Here is a 22,340-nt window from a genome sequence, read left to right as displayed (position 1 = left end):
GCTTGATACAGTTACACCGAGGAGGCGCGGCCCCGAGTCACTGTTTGAGACAATCAGGATTGGCTGAAGTGTTGTTGAATCAGCCCAATAGAGGGAGGTATATAATAATGACCCAAATTCAATATTGACTGACTGTGCAGCAAGAAACATGGTGAGCCCAAGTCATTGTGTTTGTGTGTGCTTGTGTGATGGTGTATGTGTGATTGTGTGTCTTTGCCCCTTTGTTTTTATAGAAAATAGATTCCTTAAAAAAAAGTTGTTTGTTAACTTTGATTATGTATGTCATAATATATCGTCATATCTATATTTCTATCAATCTATCTATCTATCCATCTATCTATCTATCTTTCTTTTTTTCTTTCTATCAATGTATTCATCTATATGTCTGTCTGTCTATCTGTCGATCTATCTATCTACTTATCTATGTGCTAATCTATCTATCTCTCTATCTGTTTGTCAATATATATGTATAATATACATCTGATTACATATCAAATCAGTAGATTCAGAGCATACTGACAATAAACACTACTACTACTACTACTACTCCAACAATAACAACAACACCAACAGCAGCAGCAACAACAACAACTACTACTACTACTACTACTACTACTACTACTACTACTACTACCACTACTACTACTACTACACTACTACTACTACTACTACTACTACTTCTACTACTACTACTACTACTACTACTACTACTACTACTTCTACTACTACTACTACTACTACTACTACTACTACTACTACTACTATACTACTACTCTTTCACACACACACACCCACACACGCAAAAAGTCACACACACGAAAAAATAAAAGAGAGTACAGTTTTGTATCAGCATTTTGTCAATGAGACGACAATAACAGCGATAAAGATTAGTACATAGTATTTATTTCAGGTGTTTGTTTAATCAAATCCTTGTAATAACGCAGGTACACTAGTTCGCCTGATGTCAAAAAGACTCGGAGTAAATTGTATTGCGTAAATACTACAGTAGATGAATCTATAATTGATATAATTATGTGTACGATACACTGACGCGTGGTAGTAAAAGTAAACACTCAACGATCTAATACGACAATGCGATCAGCCGTGAAAGGTGTTTCGCTATCTCATCGGGGTGGGGGTGCGATTTTTTTTTTTAAATGAGGATGGGGTAATACAATAAAAATAACAGCTGCTAAGTTGTTAGGGTGTAAAAACACAGGTTTTTGGAAATGCTTCACCTGCCGTGGGTAATGAATTTACTACAGTGAAATTAGTGGTAACGACATGATCGTGTTGCTATACTATAAAGACAAAGTGCCCTGAGGGTGTTTCATAAAGCTGTTCATAAAGTTACGAACGACTTACGAGCGACTGGTGATCAGTTCTGATGTGCTACACTTATTAGAATTTCAGTAATTCAGCACTAGAACTGATCACCAGTCACTCGTAAGTCGTTCGTAACTATACGACCAGCTTTACGAAACAGGGCCCTGGTCCTGTTGTACACAGCGTTGCATGCCTCTGACATCTGACTTTGTTTGTAAATTACACGACAACTAAATGACTTCTGACGGGAAAAAAATGTCCTTTTATAGCACACATGGATTGGATTCATATCTCAAACATCTTTAAAACAAATCCATTCTGCTTGCCATGCTATTGTCACGAAAATCTTATAATCTCTGAGGCTTTTCGGTCATTGTGTAGTATAATATAGCTAATTAGATGAAATACGCACTCGACAAGCATGCAGGTTAATCTAACCGCTGATTTAGAGAGTTGAATTTTTCAGTATTCAAACAAGGTCTCCCTTAGCAGTGGGCAGACGGCTATTGAAAAAAAAAATTAGCTTGTATTTGTGGTTACCGGTTCATCCGATAGCTGGAGTCTTGGAGAGAAATAAAAAAGGAACAAAAACAAACTTCGGGAGTACAGTCGGTGTACCTCCCACTCCTTATATACAGAGGCAAGTAACGATAAGGGGTTTTGTTCTTGTTTAGTTTTGTTTTGTTTTTCTGGCAGTTTGTACTTAACATTAAAGAGAGAGAGAAAAAGATATGCAGTGCACATCGTATTACGCTTCTCGAGCAAAATGTTGATACTGAGCGACATCCCGCAGCCCGCCCTCTGTAGTCCGCACAACACTGTCCCAGCTCGACTCGACAAGGCGTGACAAGCCCTTATCGCCACACATGGCGCTTCAGATCGGCAACGATGCTTGAATGTCGGAGGAGTCATGTCCGTCGCTGGCATCCATTAATGAACCTGAAATCTAGACGAATTTATTTGGCTTTTCGAACCAAGTAAGGACGCAAATAGGTACCCGTGATTCTGTACGATAAATGAGTTCGATAGACGTTACTGTGTTAAATGACCCCTTTGATTGGCAGACTCCATCTGATGATATCCCGCAGAAAAGAGTAAATCATACCAAGGAAATTACTATTGGAAGACAATCATAATGACACGATCAGAAGAATGATATTGAAAAGATAAATTTTCTATGTACACATCGAACATTGTATACATCTTGTGTGCCAAAAATCACTTGCTACTGCATAGAAGGATTATCATGTGATAGCACTTTAAGGCTTTCCCTGTTGGCGTACATCGCTACTGCGATGCATTGGAGAATGGTCTTACAAAGCAACATCTCTTACACCCCATGCTCCTTAAAACAGGGGCGTGAATATAGTCGCTAATACTCTATGGCTGGATAACCGGACGCAGTAAGACATCGTGAACCTGTGGTGGAAAGAAGAAAAAAGTAGGAAAAAGAAAAGGTAACTCAGTTTTAAAGAGGACATTTTTGTTTCGTTTTATTTCATTTTCAACACATATGATTACAACATTTAATATACTAATGATACAACAAAGCACTGAAAAACAAGCTATGAAAAGTGATATAATTTGGCAAATTTTAAGACAAAATACAAAAAAAAAAATGGTTGGAAATGGAGAGGACTGCTAAAGAGCAGAGTTTGTAGTCTGCAGTACCCTCCTAAAAAACTCTAGTTACAAGTTAAAAACGGCGCAAAATGATAATCGACAGTGTAAAGCGCATAACGCGTAGTGATAATGTCGCTATGCGCTCAGTAAGGTAAAACAGAGACGAAGTACCGATCCGGGTTAGAACAAAGCAGCAGAAGTGATAGTAAGCCCACAAAAAAAAAAGCAACACTTAATTTAACGTAAAATATTAGGGGTCATCCCACTAGACCGACACCCACGAGTCATACAGCCCACGAGTTCGACATTGAAAACAGGACCATGAGTCATATAGCTCACGAGTCATACAGCCCATGGGTTCGACACTAGGCAAATAAAGCCCATGAGTTCGACGCTAGGTAAAAACAGCCCACGAGTTCGACAGATACAACACGGCGCGTAATGTGTCGGTCTCGTGGGCCTTGTTGGCTTAGTGTCGAACTCATGGGCTGTATGACTTGTGAGCTGTATGACTCGTGGGCTGTATGACTTGTGAGCTGTATGACTTGTGGGCTGTATGACTCATGGGTACGTGTCGGTCTCGTAACGTGCACCCAAATATTAAAGGACAGACAAAAGGAAAGACCAAGAGAGAAAGAAAGAAATGAAGAATCTTGTAAATATAGCTCTTCAACTCTACCGACCATTACTTTCATGAACTCCAATGCAAACGTCCTGCACATACATAATAAACAGCGAAAAGACTTGAATGAGTACTTCACAATACGAAGTATGAATTAAAACGATGATGGTGACATCTCAAAATCTTGCATCATCGACGTTTCAGATATGATAACAAAGATAACTTAAAGGTGAAAACAAAGATGAGGCGATCTTTCAAAAGCTTAATCTAAAATATCTTAAAGGTACAGCTTACCTTGGGAGCAGTGATTTAAAGAAAAATGTTCCAGATATCACATTACTTTTTGATTAGTATGTCAGTTGTATGTGTAGGTCAGTTATATCACAAAACATTCTACTATGTTAACATTTTGCAATAAAGACTAAAATTCAAGGAGATATCACTGTTCTTCTCAATAAACCATAACTGTGCTATAGTCGGTTTAGTCTAGAAAATTTTTATTATAACTATTGTTCACATTTTGTATATATTACAATACTTATCATTAATCATACTGATTCAAAGATGTACATTGGTTGTTTCTATCCCTAACTCACACTTTAGACCTATTTTGAAGCACTAAAGCTGTTTTTTTTTGGTCATCTGCAAATAGTAATTTTGCCTTTCACGACTCTATGATGCCGTATTTATCTACAATCTATATATTACAAATAAGAAATCATAATTCAGATGATGGAAAGATGGAGCGAAGTTGTATGACTTGAAACGAGAGCATCTCCATCTTATCTCCTTACCTGAACATGCTTGGGAGTTCCTAGAATGTACTCCACCACACCCGCGATGTCTTCTGGTTCAAGTTGCTATAAAATGAGACAAGGGAGAATTACACTCAGACGAACTATCCTATATGGGTGGCCATACAATTCATTTGTGTAACATTTGAATTTCTCGCCTGACAATTTCTTTCCTGATAATATTAAGGTTATAATAATTATCGACGAAGCACGGCGACTTTCTTTGATTAAAGAGGCGTGAATAAAATGTGTCCATTCTTCAGGAGGAGGGGGGGGGGGGGTGTGGAGGCTGGAAAGTGAAGTAGTAATAGACACTTGTTAATCTGTTCTCTAGAATGTTCTTTTTATGACTCCTGAAGAGTGAGCACAGGGCCAACCAGGTACCAGGTAGGGAATTAACTGAGGAACTTATGAACATTATTACGACCCACACAATCAGAATGATATCATGTGTGTCTTTTTCCTGTTCCTGTACTTACCCCACCAACGGTGAGAGCTTGACATGGCTAATGCGATTCCTACCATTGATTTCTCCAAAGAAACAGGGTTAGAATCATTACACCGGATGCAAATAAGATATCTGACACTTTACATCTCGTTTTCAGGGAAATCATGTTTATACGCTTTTTCCTCTTCTTTGTAAAAGGTCCTTTGAAAATTGAAATCTCTTTCCTGTTATAGATTCTTGCTATCTCCTCGTTATCTGCAAAGGTTTTGTGAATGTTACTATGCGAGCATCATTATAATCATTAAAAAAGTATTACAGAGAAATCTAAAGTAATCATTCCCAAATTTGCATAAATTATCCATTATTTGTTTCTGTCACGTTGAGTAAATTAGTTTAAGAGGACGGAAGGATCTTCGGGCATTCATCTGTCATGCAAGAAAATCTGGTGGCTCCCAAAACGAAGTTTTCTTTGATGTATTAGTATATCTGTCAAAGAGAAACACCGTTCCACTACATCATAATGTAATTCATCCTCCTCCAATGACATATTGTGTGTTATGATTTGTAAAGATTGTTGCCTGTCCTCATCAAAAACGTTGAGGTTTCCAATGTCACTGAAAAGGGATATTTGCTTGCGACGGTGCACACATTATACATTGTACGTTTGCGGTCCGTCATGTGAACATTGTTCTGCAAAGAAATAATGAGAGTAGAGTACATAAGGAAATAAAGGGGACACAAGAGGGTAGTATTAGGTATCGCGCGTTAACAACGAAAGTACTAGTATCGTTTCTTTATTTTTATTGCGACCCATTCCTACCTTTGGCAAAAGTGGTATTTTGCTTTCCTTTTCGCCATACATGTCGGGGTAGAAGCGCGTGTTTCCCTGACCAGGTGAGATACCCTGAAAGGAATAAATGTAAAATGTCTTTGATCTGTGGAACCTTATCAAAGAGCTACTTAATATTCTCATCTCGGTTATCAAAGGTATACTTATATAAAGATGTAATTACTTTGTTCCTGTGCATTATCTTACGAAGCCGAAGACTGGTGTTAGACTTGCTGTTATCCAAAACAGCAGAATATTATTTTGCGTATGATTCAAACAAATTGCTTCATCGCAACATGACAAACTGTCTTAAATTCTCAAAATAATGTGTAATATACGAAGATCGGACATACATTGACGAGATTACAGATACCATTACAAACTACCTGCCTACTAAATACGAGGGCTTTTAATGCGGAGTGAGGTTGGAAATGATGAGGAAGTCTTGTAGTAAAGTCACCGATATTCTGATGTTGGAGTTGATCTCTCTCAGCTCTTGTCGGAAACCTTCCTGGATGGCTAGCAGCATCACCTTGGTAGCACCATAGAAGTGAAGATCACTGTGAGGTGTCCACTTGTGGGCGGCTAGACTGGGGGTAGAATCAACGGATGATGTTTGTTATTCCAAGATTTCATTAATCCGTAAATAAAAAGAAGGTGCGTGCGAACGTTCGGAATTACAAACCTTATTTCGTTTTCAGATTAACGAACCTCCGGAATAACGAACCTTATCTAATTTTCGGATTAATGAACCTTCGGAAGAACGAACCTCATTCCATTTTCGGATTAACGAATCTCTGAAATGACGAACTATAACGGAATCATCATCTACGTTTCATATTGAACAATATCACATTTATCACGTTCGTCTGTCTTCAGCCCTACTTATAGCTATCCCCGATTCACTTAAAGTCACAATGAGATTCCTATACTTGTAGTATGATGACATGATATTACTTTAAGCGCACATATTTTAGTCTTTACTTCTGACACGAAGGACATGAGATGATTCTGGAATTTTCAACATAAATGATAGGAAAGTATCATCATTTCTACTTGATTACACAAAGATACTTATACATGGTCACAGCCCCTCGCCAGCCAGCGAGTATACAGATCTCTCTCTCAACTATGATATCTGGTCGGAAATTACCTAACAAGGTTTATTAACACGCCATCATCCACGTTGTGTTTCTTCATCAGATCTACAGCCTCACGACAGCAAAACAGCGTCCCCAAGACATTCACCTGTCATAACAGAGAAGTTGAAACAAACCGATCAACTAGGGCCAAAAATCAAAACAAAACAAAAACTGTAGCCTGCCAATACCATTTCTAGTATTGTCTCTATAACAACGAAAGGAGACAGGTGAAGGAAAGTGCCATTGGCATTATGTCTTGATCTGTTTCTCCCGCCTTGATGGCATAAGTTCGACGATCTTGAATTTTTTATGACTTGTATGTTTTGGTAATTGGAGCTTACAAAATGAGAAGCAACTACAAGCATAGAAACAGGAAAAAAAATAAACAAAACCTACCCAGAAAAAAATCTTGACTATTATGAAAATGATTACCTATGGGCTTGGCTTTTTAGGGGTAAATTTTAGTCAGTAATTATTTTGTGTTTGTTGAGTAAAATTTTACCCTGATTATGTTTTTAACGTGAAATTTGATATGTAATTTAGATGTTGCATTTCTGTCTATGTTGTATTTCTATAAAAGATGTAAAATAAACTAGAAAATTTGAAATTATTATTTTTCCCCACAGCATTATAAAAAGCGAAAATTATACAATCATTAAGAGTTTATGTTGATGGTTTTCTCAGGACTTTGAAGAGGCCTTTAGGTATTTAAGACAACTATTTCTTGGTCAAAAGATAATGCAAACCTCCGTCATGATTCTCCAGTCAGACGCCTTGCCCGATAGCAGTGGTGCAGGTCGTGAGAGCCCTGCACATTGCACACTCACGTCCACCCGACCAAACCTCTGCTCAACATCAGCGTAGAGGGATTTCACAGCCGCCTCATCCGAAACGTCGCACTGCGCGGCATGAATGTCGCCCCCATCGGCCGTGACCGTGTCAACCACTTTCTGCAAAAAAGCAGTAGAAACGTGTATTGATGGCAATAGAAGTTTATTCACCTTGAACTTTCATTAAAAATAGATGTTTATGAAGGATTATTAAATTCGCTATGACAAAAAACTTGTCTGCTGAATTGCGGTACGAGCCTGAAAGATGGAAAAAATACCCGCCTAAAATGGGCTCGTGAGTGATAATAACATCAAAGCAAGCAACTGATTTATATGGCGATTTAAAGTGAATCAAAAATGTGGCTAAACACGTTCCCTCTCATATACTTTGTAACGTCGAGGGGTTAAATTGAATTAGAAATGTAGTGAACTTCATGTAAACCCCTCAAAAAAGACCTGTAATTCCAGTTTGATGTATCATAATATTTCTCTTAAAACTATATTATTCCATTCAAATGTGACATCATAAGAAAGCCTGATTAATTTTCTTTACAATGACAACTCACTTGTTTGCAGTATGCATTCCTGGAATGCACAGTACAACTGAGTATGAGGAAAGGTCAAATTTGAAATGTTGCAAAATGGAGCAAATGTGTTATGTCAGACAGTATAATCCCAATTTGTTTTTGTCTTTTCAGGGAAGGTATGTACTTGGAAAGAATGCATTGTGAGATTATCATTAAATTCCAGGCTTCATCCATGAATTACAAACTGCAACAGTATCTGCAGATTAAAATCAAACATTAAGGTTGACCAAACGATCATCTAATGTTTAGGAAATGAGAGATTTTGAAAGTGCTCACGTTTCAGCATTGCTTTTTCCAGTGGCCTTTTTTTTCATCGAAACAGTACATTATCAATTGCAGAATTGTTGCGACATTTTACTTTTGATCTGTCCTCATACTAAGCTGTTTTGCACATTCCAAAAATACCCAGTCATAGCAAGTGAGGTGTCATTTTAAAGATAATTAATCAGGCTTTCTTAGGATATCACACTCAATGAAGATAATGCTGGTAAAAGTGAGATATGATATATCTAACTTTAATTGCAGAACTTTGAATAAAAGAACAGGGATCGGATCGACTCTTCATTAGAGGAAGCTACAAGTACAACTTATCAACGCGGCCGTTTTCAAATTGGCTTCAGTAGATAGCGCTTCTTACTCGTTTATTCGGATTTGTGAAGCCTGTGGTATTTCGTTTGTCTTATTCTACTCTATCGATTGGGGTAAAATTGAATATGTGGAATTTCACGTGGAGGTCCGTTGCAAGCCCGAGTAAATTCACATTCCGAAAAGGTAGGGCCTACTACATTAACGTAATAGTAAGTGAAAGAGGGCAGCGAGTGCATTCTGTGAAGGGGAAGGAAAGATTTATAAAGGGTAGAAGGAACAGAATATGAAGAAGCAAACGCTGAAAAAGAAGATGAAGAAGGAAAACTTGTGCAATAGTTGTGGTAGAAGTGTTTGGAGTAATATCTTAGCTCACTGCGCTCCTCTTTTCCGAAGGAGTGTAGTGAAGTGGGGCTAAAACACTTAAAAACATATGAGTATAAATACACACATACAGCCACAATTCCTCTGAGATACTATATTCAAGATGTCTCGGCGTTCTTTATAGTGCGAATAAAGGAGTCACCATCACACACTCCTGCACACAATTTAGTGCAGCCCTGCCAAATCTTTTTTAGGTTGAAAGGCATGTCCACATTAAGATGTAGACATTATTATCTCTTCCCTTATCAGTGTGTCCTATTTTTCTTTTCCTTTTTTACGCCTTGTCTGAATAATTTATTATTACTGATGCAAGTTAAAAATAGCTGCATGTGGACCACTTCGTGTACATGCAATGTAATCTTTGTGTGTGTGTGTGTGTGTGTGTGTGTGTGTGTGTGTGTGTGTGTGGATATTAGCAGTTGTGTTATGAATGGAGGGCACTCTACGGGTTATTTCAAAATCAAGAGAGGGGTTAGGCAAGGTGATCCCCTGTCTCCGTATTTGTTTTTATTAGTAATTGAAACACTGGCACAAGTAGTAAGGAAAGATAACACTGTAAAAGGAATATGTTTTGGGGGGAATGAAATAAAGCAAATTTTATATGCGGATGATATTTCGTTGTTTATAAAGGACATAAAATCTTTAAATAGGTTACAGTATATTTTTTATGAATTCGGGAAAATAAGCGGTTTAATTGTAAATAAAGACAAATTGATTTTTTTTTTTTGTGGATGGGTAAGGATACAGAGAAACCTGTATTATCTGTATCTGGAAAATATGTTGATGCAGTTAACATTTTAGGGGTGAATTTTGCAAGAGATGTGAGGGGGAAGAATGAGATCAATTTTAAAGAAATATTAAGTAGAATAAAAAAAAAATTGTTAGGATGGTGGAAACAGCGTGATTTAACACTCATGGGAAAAATTCATCTGTTGAAAACTTATACATTATCAAGGTTAAATTATGTTTCATCACTCATAGTTGTTCCTCAATGGATATTTCCTGAATTGGATAAGATGATTTTTGAATTTTTGTGGAATGGTAAAGACCGGGTAAAAAGGAATATTATGTATCAAGATTATGTTAATGGGGGACTGCGAAAGATAAATTTTAAGCTGTTTGTCAAAACGCAACGTATTATGTGGTTGAAACGTTTATTGTATGGTGAGAAGAAATCTGGGTGGAAAATGTATTTTGATTTTAGTTTTCGATCAGTAGGAGGAAGGTTTTTATTTTTATGTGATTATGAATGGTCTAGATTGACATTGACAAATCCAGTTCCACCTTTTAATTTAGAAATGGTCAAGGTATGGCAGGAAATGGATAAATGTAGGAATTTTGAAGATGAAGTGATGAATCCAGTTATATTTAATAATAGAAAAATATGTATAAAAGGGAAGAGTATTTTTTATTGTGATTTATATGAAAAGGGTGTTTATAATGTACATCATATTTTACAAGGAGGTTTTATTAAACCCGTTGGGTATTTTCGAAATTTAGGTATCATGGGAAATGGTATATTTAAGATAAATGATATTTATAATGTTTTTCCAGAAAAGTGGAAAGAGTCCACAGGGAGTGTAAGGTTTCAGCAAATTGATGTATTAAATTATGATATACAGGTGAAGATTTTTGGTAAAATATTAGAATTTCAAAATATTAAGTCAAAAATAGTGTACGAGTATTTTGTTACAGTTTTACAAGAATTGTATACCCTGGAAATAAGATATGGTGAAGTGAAGTATGATTTCAGTGATAAGGAAATTAAAAATTTATTTATTAGACCTAGAAGCACGACTTTACTTAGTAAACATAGGGAATTTCAGTTTAAGTTGTTACACGGGGTGATATATACAAGGGAACATTTTGTTTAAGTTTGGTTTTGTGAATGATAATCTTTGTTCTTTTTGTCAATTGGAAAGGGAAACTTATTCACATATATTTTTTGATTGTGTGAAAGTAAAGCCGATATGGCAGTTTCTTATTGAGTTTTATGATTTAGTTGAGTTAGAAGAATTAGAATGGAGAGATATCTTCTTGGGTTTACGAGGTAGTTCAAATCGAATCAAATGCGTGAATGCCTTGATAATTTTGATGAAAATTGTAATATTTCGGTCAAGAGAACAAAATAAGTTACCCAAGAGGGAAAAGATAAAGAAATTTGTTTTGGATTTTATAGAGGAGGAAAAGAACGTTGCGGTTAAAGCAGGTAAGCTTGGTTTTCATTTGCAAAAATGGGAGCAGTTGAAACTTTCATAGAGTCAGATGTATGGTCAGTTTATAAAGGTTTTTGCCGTATTAATGTTTAGGAATCTGTATATGTATCAGCATTATGGTGGTCACTTTTTTTTCCCCCATGTAAAATGTTTAGTTGAGGGAAGGCTACGGGGGTATGTTAGTGGGGAAATAGGTGGGGATGGTTAGGGTTAGGTAGATGTAGTTAGGCAACAGTAGAATAATGGTTAAGGGGTTAGGCAGGAATATGGTTTGTTTTGATGATATACACATATGGTTATTTTGTGCTGTACGGGGGGTGGGAGGGGTGGTTGATAGGTTAGATGGAAAAAAAATGATGAGTTTTGCTCGGTTAAGTAAAGAATTCTTTTTATATGATATGTTTCAGGAAATGCTGTATTCTCAAGAGAGTGTAAGAGAATTTATGTAATAGAGTGGATATTGAGCAATCTGATCAAGTTGATCAAGAATTGTTTTTCCCTTTTAAGAGTTATACCTTATCTGATATATTTATGTATATAGCGTGTGCTCTGCCAAAAAAAAGAAGAAAAAAAGAAGGAAGTTAAGTAAAAAAGTGATTGAGTAGCACACATTTCTTATTCGGTGTGTGAGTGATAAGGCACATTCGGATTGGCTTGATTAGGCTGATCAAAATAGCTTTTTCTGAGAATTATGCAGATTTTTATGTCATTTCTCTTATAAAAACAGGGTATGATTTGGTAAAAAGAATCAAATATATCGTACTGTATGTTTGAAAAATGATTTAGCAGCACAAGAATGAAGAATACAGCTGCTTTCTTTTTTGCTGGTGGATGTATTAATTTTATTGTTAATATGGATTTCACATTGAATGAAGCTCAAATAAAGAATATTATAAAACAAAAAAAAAGTATGTGTGTGTGTGTTTGGTCCTAGTGTACAACGAGGCAGTCCTACAACAAGGGTCCAGATATAGCGAGATAATAGCAGGTCCCGATGACCTCGTTACTACGGGATTCCCCTGTTGACTGTCGTGGATTTCTAAATCAGTTTCAAATCTCAAGACCTCGACCAGGTTCTCTTGCTTGCCTGCTGATTTCTTTTGAAAGGAGAGTTATGAAATACACCAAGATAATAACAATAATCCTTTGTTAACCCTTTAGCAAATGAAGATTCCGAACATAATGGCCTATCGTTCCCTAGAAGGCACAGTAATATCATTCTCATTTCCACAACTTTCTAAATTATGTAGAACAGATCACTGCATGTTTATTTTTGTCTATCACAAGTTATACTTATTTCAAAGCCAATGAATACTTTATCTTATCAAGAGACTGGTATGTCACAGACTCAAATAATTCTGACATACTTTTGTTGACCTTTTGCCTCTTCAAATTACCTAATAATATATTCTTTATGAACACAAAATGGTAACTCATAAAACTATAAAAAAGCGGACGGGCGGTTTCGGGCGTTTCAGGGTGTAATAAGATGGGCGGTTTCTAGCGGTTCACTTACTAATGGGTTAAAGCGATTGCTTTGATGTTGGTCTCAGAGAATTATTTGTATACTTAGTACTGTCATATTTCTATCACAGAGGACGGATGAGTCAAATCCTTTTAGCAACGGTTGTAAGCCGAACCTGCTGAAAATAGTTACGGCAAGTATAGAAGTCATAATGCTTCATCAAAATAAAGCATGTGCATGGGTTTATGAGAGTATGTGTGAGTGTACAACTTTAGCTTCGCAAAATGTGCTGTTTTGCTAAAATAAGATGTTTTGTAACCTTGTAGCAATAACCAAACATGTATCAACCCCTTTCTAATGATATGATGACCTCCGCATGGGCTTTCACAGGGCCCACGATATGTTTCCATAGCTAACTGGTTAAGATCCCTTCAAGCAGAAAGGTAAGTGGCATAATGTCGGATGCGCCAAGAATACAGGAAAAACGAAGCGACTTCCTGTGCAATTGTGACGATGAATAATTACCATCGACAGGTCGTGTCGTCCGCACGGCCTTCGGCTGTAAGGGCGCGTTTACACCGAGCACGGGTTTTTGCTATGGTGCGCCAAAAGGAATAATGTCTGGTTCTGTTAAAAAAAAGTCTCAGCAATTCGGTATAAAATCACCCTAAACGTTATTTTTGTGTCACAATCTAGAGCAACAAAATCAACAGTAGAAGATTAATTTTGTATCAAAATTATTAGCGGGGAAGTGATATTGTAACAGAACCAGACATGCTTCCTTTTGGCGCACCATAGCAAAAAAACAAAAGCAAAAACAAACAAAAAACAAAAAACAAAAAACAAAACAAAGCCAAAACAAAAAACGGCCCGTTGCCCTTACCGTATTCAGCGCAAACGGGCCTTAGGTTGTACATACTGTACGTGCAGCATATGCAAATCTTTCTTAAAGGACAAGTTCACCTTCGTAAACATAAGGATTGAGAGAATGCAACAATGTTAGTAGAACACATCAGTGAAAGTTTGAGGAAAATTGGACAATCGATGCAAAAGTTATGAATTTTTAAAATTTTTGTGTTGGAACCGCTGGATGAGGAGACTACTACAGCTTGTGAGTCATATGCGTACAACAGTATAAAGAAAATATAAAGAAAATTCAACATATTTTCACTTTTTTCACATAATATAAGAGCACTTGACTTGGCTCTTTCTAAAGGCAGGGGGAATAATATTACCCATAACATTTGTCGGTAACGAGTCGGGGGAATGTGAACTTTTTTCATAAGATGAAATTTTGTGAAATTCTCTTTATATTTTCCTTATATTGTTGTACGCATGTGACATCTAAATTATTCACACACTGCAGTAGTCTTCTCATCCAGCGGTTACTGCACAAAAACTTCAAAAATTCATAACTTCTGAACGGATTGTCCGATTTTCCTCAAACTTTCAATGATGTGTTCTACTAATATTGCTACATTCTCTCAATCCTTATGTTTATGAAGGTGAACTTGTCCTTTAAGTATACTCCATACCTTATATGCATGGCAACCCCACAACCCAACGCAATGACAACTTGTTTGCGACATGATTTCCTGCTCACAGAAACTGATTTTAGAAACCCGTACGAGGACAAGCTCAGTTCGATCATATTCTAATTTAATAGCTCCTCTCCGATCCGTGAACCTCTCACGATAATGTTCTTACTCAACATGCTCAAGTGTCTCCTTCAAATGTATTTCATGTAGGTTGGATAATCGCCATGAAAGCTTGGATTGGCAGTGTTATTACACTCGCGAACACTCTCACAGGCAGACAAGCGGCTGGTTTGCATAAAGGAAACCATTAAAATTCCCTATTAGGATAGACCGCGCTATGCATAGATTTCACTTTACGGGTCATTGTCAAATAAGTCATTAGTGATCCTATTTTCCTTCCTTTAATCTTGAAAGAGGAAACATCAACATTGGTAACACGATTTAGAATTTACAGCCTCATTATAGTCCTTCGTTGTAGACCCCCCCCCCCTAAAAAGAGAGTTAAAAAACAACAACCTTACGCCAAGGTTTCATCTCAACTGTTCTGACATTAATACTTTGTTGGAATTTTGTAATATACCTGGACCCATTAATTCCGTGTTTTTTTTTCCGGTGCTTTTGTAATCTCTCTCACTCTCTCTGTCCAAATATACCTGCATTCAAAAACCCGTTGGTTTTCTGGAAGTTCATGATATAATTTTGAGATCATTTAAAGCTCTCTGACTCTCTCGATATTTTGCTCGATGTGACGTAATTCATAGAAATGAAGAATTCTTTGAAATGCAAAGCCAATAGATGTTTCATATGTGTGTATAATTTTTGAGATTATTTAAAGCTCTCTCGATATATTGCTCGGTGTGACGTAATTTATAGAAATGAAGAATTCTTTGAAATGCAAAGCCAGTTATAGATGTTTCATATGTGTGTATACATTGTTGTGGACGGCTGGAGAAGCGCACTGAATGAGGGAAAGATGAAACCTGTTTGGGGCTGATTGTTAATATTAGAAAGCTATATGTGTATGCGCTAACTCGGGTTCTTAGGATCATTCAGATGATGATGATGATGATGATCCACAGCATTTGTATGGCGCCATATAATCTGTTATAGAAACATCCAAAGGGCACAGACTCCTCCAAGACAGTTGAATACCCGGTGAAAAATGTGAGTTTTGAGTGAGGCTTTGAAGTGATCCAGTTTGTCAATTTCAAGGAGGGAAAGATGGGAGGGAGTTCCATAGGCGAGGAGCAATAGAAGAAAATGCCCGGTCTCCGTATCCCTTGAGATGTGTGATGGGCACCTGGAGAGTAAGGCCAGATGAACGAAGGCCAGGACGAGTCTGCCGTCGCTAGATTAGGGAAGACAGGTATCCTGGGGCCAGACCATTAATGGCCTTGAAAGATTCTTCATGAGCAGAATCAGGGAGGTGAGCCTCCCTGGCAGAATTAACCAGGTATAGATGCCATTAACTTTCTTCAAAATTCATTCTTCATGTTTCGACAGCTTATAATGTAAGGCAGTTGAACAAATGCATACACTCGTGTTCTACAAGACAATCTGAAAAAACAAACAAACAAACATCTTTTATATAATCCTAAAATGATGATGGCTCTGAAATCTTTTAGAGACACCGGACCCGATAATTCGAACTCTCTTTCTTGTGACATTAGAAATGTTAAGTCTACGTATTCTTATCCTATTTGTATTCTATAAGAAAGCTGTGAAAGCAAATGTCTCTGTTTGAACATTGATGATCCTATCATCAAGCTTCACGTTGTAAATGCATGTGTAGGCCTACTGTGTACATAAAATTCCTTCGTGTAAATATTGCCGCACTCAATCTCTTACGTAACCAGTAAACCCATTATGGCCTGGTAAACAAAATTGACAATTTGCACCTGAGCGAGAAAACATGTCTTGCTTTGCTGATCAGTAATCCAGGTGATATCACGTTGTATCGAAACATTCCAACAGGCACACCTGTGATGAAAACTCCATAGTCATACCAGGGAGGTGAGACAAAACACCTCCCTGGTCATACCTATCCTTTCCTTCTCCCGACAGCCAGCGTGGATAAAAACAAAACGGCGCTACGAGAAATCTAAAACCTACATGCGAAGAAGATAGTAGTCTCTCAAATCAAGAAAATGCATGTACATTGGGATATCATCGCTCAGCCAATATCATTTTTGAAATACACTTACTTTACGAGAGAAAGCAAACATTTTGGCAGGTTGAATGTGATTTGTAATCTTACTTTTGCCATTTTTCGCACATTGTTTCAGAGTAAACATGGCCAGTAACCACGGTAGATGACATGTATGTCTTACTATTAAGCAACGTTACATGCGTGCCTACAAGACTAGAGTCCACTTCAGTAATTACTAATTTTGTCTTACAAAATTTGTCATATTTTGAGGTCTGCTGCTCCCCATCACTGATGTTTATTCAAAGGCAGTTGAGTCTGAAAAGGCACCTCAGCCAAATAAGACCGACATTAGGGCAACGGTTCTTATTATTTTTGTCAGTGACAACGCACGATTACACACTTATCATTGTCCAAACATGTGAATGTACCACTCATCAAGATGCACACAAAAATCAAATGGCGGCGGTGATGATGGGCTTAAAGAAAGACCTCCGTTCCTGGTATACGTGTGTGTAGTAGGTCCATGGTAAATCCAATCGAGAAAGTTAGTATGTACGCAATATACTGCCAACAATGTGTATACTTTATGCATACTGATAATACTAAGTAATTTTTGTGCATTCCATCAAAATTCTGTCTTCCTATAACTTTAACAAAATTGAATTTAGATAAACATAATTTTGGAAGTGTAGAGATTGTCTTCCAGTACTCTTGGGGTTCTCACTAACCAATGTCCCTGGATGAGCTCTGCACGGATGTCGTTTTACATCCAAATGAAAGGAAATTATGTTTGCTCTTCCCTACCTCCTCCTCGACAAGAGGGAAAAATAATCCTTTCTGAGGAGGTTCTTATGCGGTCACCTTCGAGCGAAAAAGAAAGCTACATGATGATAAATGTTTACACTGAAGGTATTATTGCAATCCAATAATTGCAGGAATGACCTACAGTGTTTGACCACGTTTTTTCACCGATTCTTAAAGTCCACAGCCGAATCTTCGAAGACTCTGAGAGTTGGCTCAGTCGGGCAGCGCGTCTGCCTCCAGATGCAAAGGGCCCGGGTTCGATTCCCGAGTCTCTCTGAGCAATGTTGTGTGTAATCATACTGTCCCCTCTAGTAAGAGGCAAAGCACTCTGTCCCTCAGATCGGACATAAGATGAAAGTCCCGTGCGTGAGAGAGTTTCAACTCATATAAACACGTACAAGATCATGCTTCATTAATTCATCGCAAAGAGCAGGGTGTTTAACCCGGTGAAGTGGTCCCGCCTATAACATCAGACTGGACCCCATGGAAGACCAGCAATGTGTAGCTGAATGTGGGCTAGGCAGCCGTCTTCTTAGATGGAAAATGAACAAACAAACGAACAAAGTCTTCATTTGATAATCAGGTGCTCTACACCGTTTGTCATTGTTTGTGTAGCAAGTTATTGGCAACAAAGTACGACACATGGAAATATGGGAGAGCCTGGAAAATTTAAAAGTATGATCACTTGATGACGGGGACCATCAATGAATGGGTTATGTATAAAATACTCCTGTTAAGAATGATATGCAGTCAACATTTTTATATAAACACGGAGAATTACCTTCAGGTAATCTATGTTGATATCAGCAGCCAGTATCTTCATGCCTAATTTGGCCAAGAGGTTCGTGATTGCCTCCCCGAAGCCTGAACCAGCCCCGGTTACCAGAGCCACACGGCCCTTCCATTTTGATAGGTCCATGATGACTTGACGCTACTGCTGTCGTGGAATGGCAACATCTGAATGAACATTTTGTGATGTGTCATATGAGGCCGCTATCCAGGGTCAACGAAACGCGTTCGCCCCCTTTGCCACTATAAAAGGTTGTAATTTCCTGAATTGTATTTTGATAGCAGTTAAACAATTGTTATGTAAGTTGGATATTGTAGTAATCTCTGCAAAAAAGTAGTGTACATACGTAGTTTACGACAAGAAAGCCATCGCTACTGGAAAGATAATCTTAATCACTCATTTTATCATGTATAAAGAAACGGACTTTGGATCGGAGGCATACCGATTGCATACCGTAAACTCTCCAGTCATATTGACAAGCGGTAATAATCAGAGTGGACCTAGACCTTAGCCATTCACTTTGTTCCTTCGTCGGTGTTCAATAAAATGCCTCGATATTATATGTTATTTGACAAAAAAAAAGTGTCGCATATGATTCCACAAGACATGCAATAATTGTATAGCAGTATTGTTTATTTGGTAAATATCAAACAGATGTGATATCTCAGTGTGCACATGATATTTTTGATGTTCTTGCCACCAAGGTACGACCCCTCTAAATGTAATTGAGCTGATGTTCCCTGTGACATTATGGACTCAAATGACCGGAATATACAAAGGTAGTTGACATTTAGTAGACGGATTGTGCAAATTTCGATTAAATGCTCCAAACACGTCGCGTAGGGCGACAGAATCAGATATGCAACACTTAACGCACACAATAAAATCAGGCGCATGTGCATGCCTCGGTATGTACGCGCCGATATTTCGCGCTTGTTTTACAGTCCGCAGACTTACGTTTATATCATGGATTAACATTGATTTAAACTTAATCGGTGTTTGTATGTACTGTATAGCCAACGTGCTGGGTTTGGGTAAGTATTTGTATTTGCTTGCTTTCTAGGAACATGGACCATGTCTGTACGTGGCGTCATGGTTTTTGTAATCCGGAAACTGGTTTCTTAAGTTCTTTCTTCTGTTGCGATTTTTAAGAACTTACTGGAGTCTTATCAGTTAAGTTAAACTCGCGACTCTAAGAAAAGAATCCCTGGTCTAGAAGTTGTCGGCAAAGCGTTGCTGTTTCTCCATATTCTCAGAAAAACGAAACATTGTAGAACACTTACATGTATGTCTTTGGCTTTGGGGGAGCTAGATTGTAAGAGTTTTAGTGCAAGACTGTTGTCAAACGTTGAGTTGGAACAGAAATATCATCGTTATTATTTACTATCAATCGTATCTTGCGTTTTCTTTCCCTGCATGTAGTTGACTAAGATCTTTGAAAAAAAAAATGCCATTGAAGAGTTTTCCATTAAAAGACCTTACAGCCACACAGGTGTGAACACAATTAAAGAGAACCTCAGCTGTATATTGAAATTGAAATTGATCTTCTTGAAAAGATTCTGACAACAGTGGAGAGCTCGGTAAGATCGTACAAATTATGGGAGAACTATTGAATTCTTGGTGAGATAGTTATGAGAAGATGACGTTTCCTCATGTAACTTGTATAATTTATCACCACTTGAAAACATGTCCAATCAATAAACTTCTTTCGAGAAAAAGACAGTCGCTTTTGTTTTTGCGATGTATTTTGCTTTCTCTTTCTTTTACAATTACTGTACTTATAACTTGATCATTGAGTGGAGATTAGCTCCAAAGCTTTGTACCCCAATTCCTTGCATCAACACAGAGAGGATGCAATGCATACACATGATGGCGTCCGTTAGAAAGACATCAACCATGGCACGCCATAATACAGATGGGTCTGACTTCAGAACACTGCAACTATGGCTGCCATAAGTGGGGGGCATCCAAAGAAGAACAAAAGTATTTTCAATGGTTATGCAATGAGCCAGGTGCGTTGTGCGTTGCTATGTCAGTGCATAAATGATCCTTTGTTGGGTATACTTGTAAACCCCCAGTTAGAAATTACTATAAAAAACAGTATACCGAAATCGAATTGGTCTGTAAGCCATTTCGGAGTTAGCTCATGGCACATAGGCAGAGGCGGATCCAGGAATTCAGTAAAGGGGGGGGGGGGCGCAACAAACTAATATTTCTGGTGCCACTTCCGCAATTCATTTCATTTTTTCTTTTTATTTCTTTTGGGTTTTTTTTAACGAAAAATAAGGGGGGGGGGCGTGCGCCGGGTGCACCCCCTCTGGATCCGCCACTGCATAGGTACACATGACTTTTTTTTTCTGAGTTGGTTAGGCACTTCACTCGTTTTCGAAGTAACAAAATGCATAAGCTTGCCCTACAGGTAACAATCAAATTTATTGAATTCGTCAATCATGTTCAAACAATGGATGAACTTGCGTAGACCAGGTGACCAGAATGGTCTGTCCATTGACACTTCGGAGAGTATCCATTTCATCATTTGGCAATTTGAATGTATCAATAAACCTTTTTCTATTGACATATTGGGGACCTATTGACCACCCATTGCTGTCAACTCTTTTCTTACTGTCCTGTTCAGAGCTAGCCATCGACAGGTTTAGACTATCCCCACGCTATCAAGTGAACGAGTAATTTGCATACCATTTAAGAACTTGAGCATACAGCAGTGGCAGCCCCTCGGACCAGCAGCGGTTGCGAATCTTACCTGGAGAGATGCCCTGTTGTTGTCCGTGGCCAAAACCCTCATACCGAGTCTGGCCAAGGCTTTGGTAATAGCCTCCCCGAAGCCCGATGCTGCCCCAGTGACGACAGCTGATCGACCTAACCACTGTGTCAAACTCATGGCCGTGAACTTTCCTTGAAACGTTTCACCAAGTCGTCATAAACTCTTCAAGTCTATCTAGCCTTCTACAGAACATTCAGATAACACTTCAGGAGCAAGTTGAAGCAACTGGAAATCGTATCATGGATGACTGTTCCAATTGACCCTAAAAGCGCAAAGAAATACGTTATCAACTTTCTTCACAATGGGAAAAAAGTATTTCAATCACTTTTTGAAGAGTTAACGCGTTAACGCGAGGGTCTGAATTTCCGTCCTGGTCGCTGGTCTTCCCATTGTCGCTGATACATTTATTTTTTTTTTTTTAGTGTACACATGAACTTTGTCCCTGCCCTGGATAAAATCATTCCAGTAAGAGCCCCTGGAAGGGAGCCACTCACTGATATTGTTTGAGCATTAAAGAACACACTTGGCTCCCTGTACGCACACATGGTTTTACAACAAGGAAACACGAAGGAAGTTCAATAAGAAGTGTGACCTTCCCGAGTTAAACGTTTGCTTGGTTAGCTTTTACTTATAACATCTAGCAAAAGTTGGTCACTGCCAGTTCATATAACCTGCTATAAACATTTCCTTGCAGTTCATTCCCAGTATCGCATTAAAGGGGCATTTCAGACGATTTTCATAATTTCACATCATGTGGTACATAAATCGACAGCTCCATGTATAGATTCGTGGAATTTATTTTGGTCTTTGAGCAGAATAAACTGAAAATCTTAAACATATTACACCGAACAGTGTTGATGACATCAAAGCCTCACATATTTCAGGTGTATTTCAGCAATGTAGCTGGGTAATTCCATTACAATACCGCTTCCTCAACAAGTTCACCTCTGAAGAATCTATGCATGCCTTCTTCTGTTGTTCTGCTTCCTTGAGTCCCAACTCATGCATTCTGTACTCGGTTTAACTATTTTATAGCTGTTCAAATGTAAAAGTCTGAAAGTCATCCGGAGGTCTCCTTTAAAAGCAGTTTGTGTCTTTCAAGGAAAATTCCTGAAAACATACGTTTTCTCCGATCAATTTCATGGATTCCCCTATTGATGTTCATATTCCGAGCTCTCAGTTTCACGCATTTCACGCTGGCAGCACTAAATCAGCCTTCAAAAAAAAAAAAAAAAAAAAAAAAAAACACCACTCTTTGGGCATTCACATGTACTATCCAAGTAATCATTGTTCATTTGCGTCATTCAGATTTAAAACAGGAACATGCATTTCAACAATAAGCGTTCAAACTAATTTCAAGCCGGTGAAGGAATCTCGGAGTTGGAAGACGTCATTCAAAGGCAACCGTGCTCCGAATAAGTGCATT

The 22,340-nt window shown here is 38.0% G+C and overlaps 1 protein-coding gene across 1 annotated transcript; it reads right to left on the bottom strand.

The window, feature by feature from the left end:
- Positions 1-964: 964 nt before the first annotated feature.
- LOC139718006 (dehydrogenase/reductase SDR family member 11-like) lies at positions 965-21,149 on the bottom strand. Its single transcript, XM_071629496.1, has 7 exons — positions 20,894-21,149; positions 7,531-7,734; positions 6,796-6,890; positions 6,103-6,232; positions 5,634-5,717; positions 4,366-4,431; positions 965-2,745 (listed from the first exon to the last, which is right to left on the bottom strand). The coding sequence occupies exons 1-7, from the start codon at positions 21,029-21,031 to the stop codon at positions 2,707-2,709; spliced, it is 756 nt and encodes a 251-aa protein (XP_071485597.1). The 5' UTR covers positions 21,032-21,149; the 3' UTR covers positions 965-2,706.
- Positions 21,150-22,340: the final 1,191 nt, after the last annotated feature.

This window comes from Diadema antillarum, unplaced genomic scaffold (assembly GCF_040938485.1).
Source record: "Diadema antillarum isolate AM-2024a unplaced genomic scaffold, OU_Dant_1.0 scf00000008, whole genome shotgun sequence".
Classification (NCBI taxonomy): domain Eukaryota; kingdom Metazoa; phylum Echinodermata; class Echinoidea; order Diadematoida; family Diadematidae; genus Diadema; species Diadema antillarum.
The sequence above is the reverse complement of the archived record's forward strand: the minus strand, read 5'-3'. Positions and strand labels throughout refer to the sequence as shown.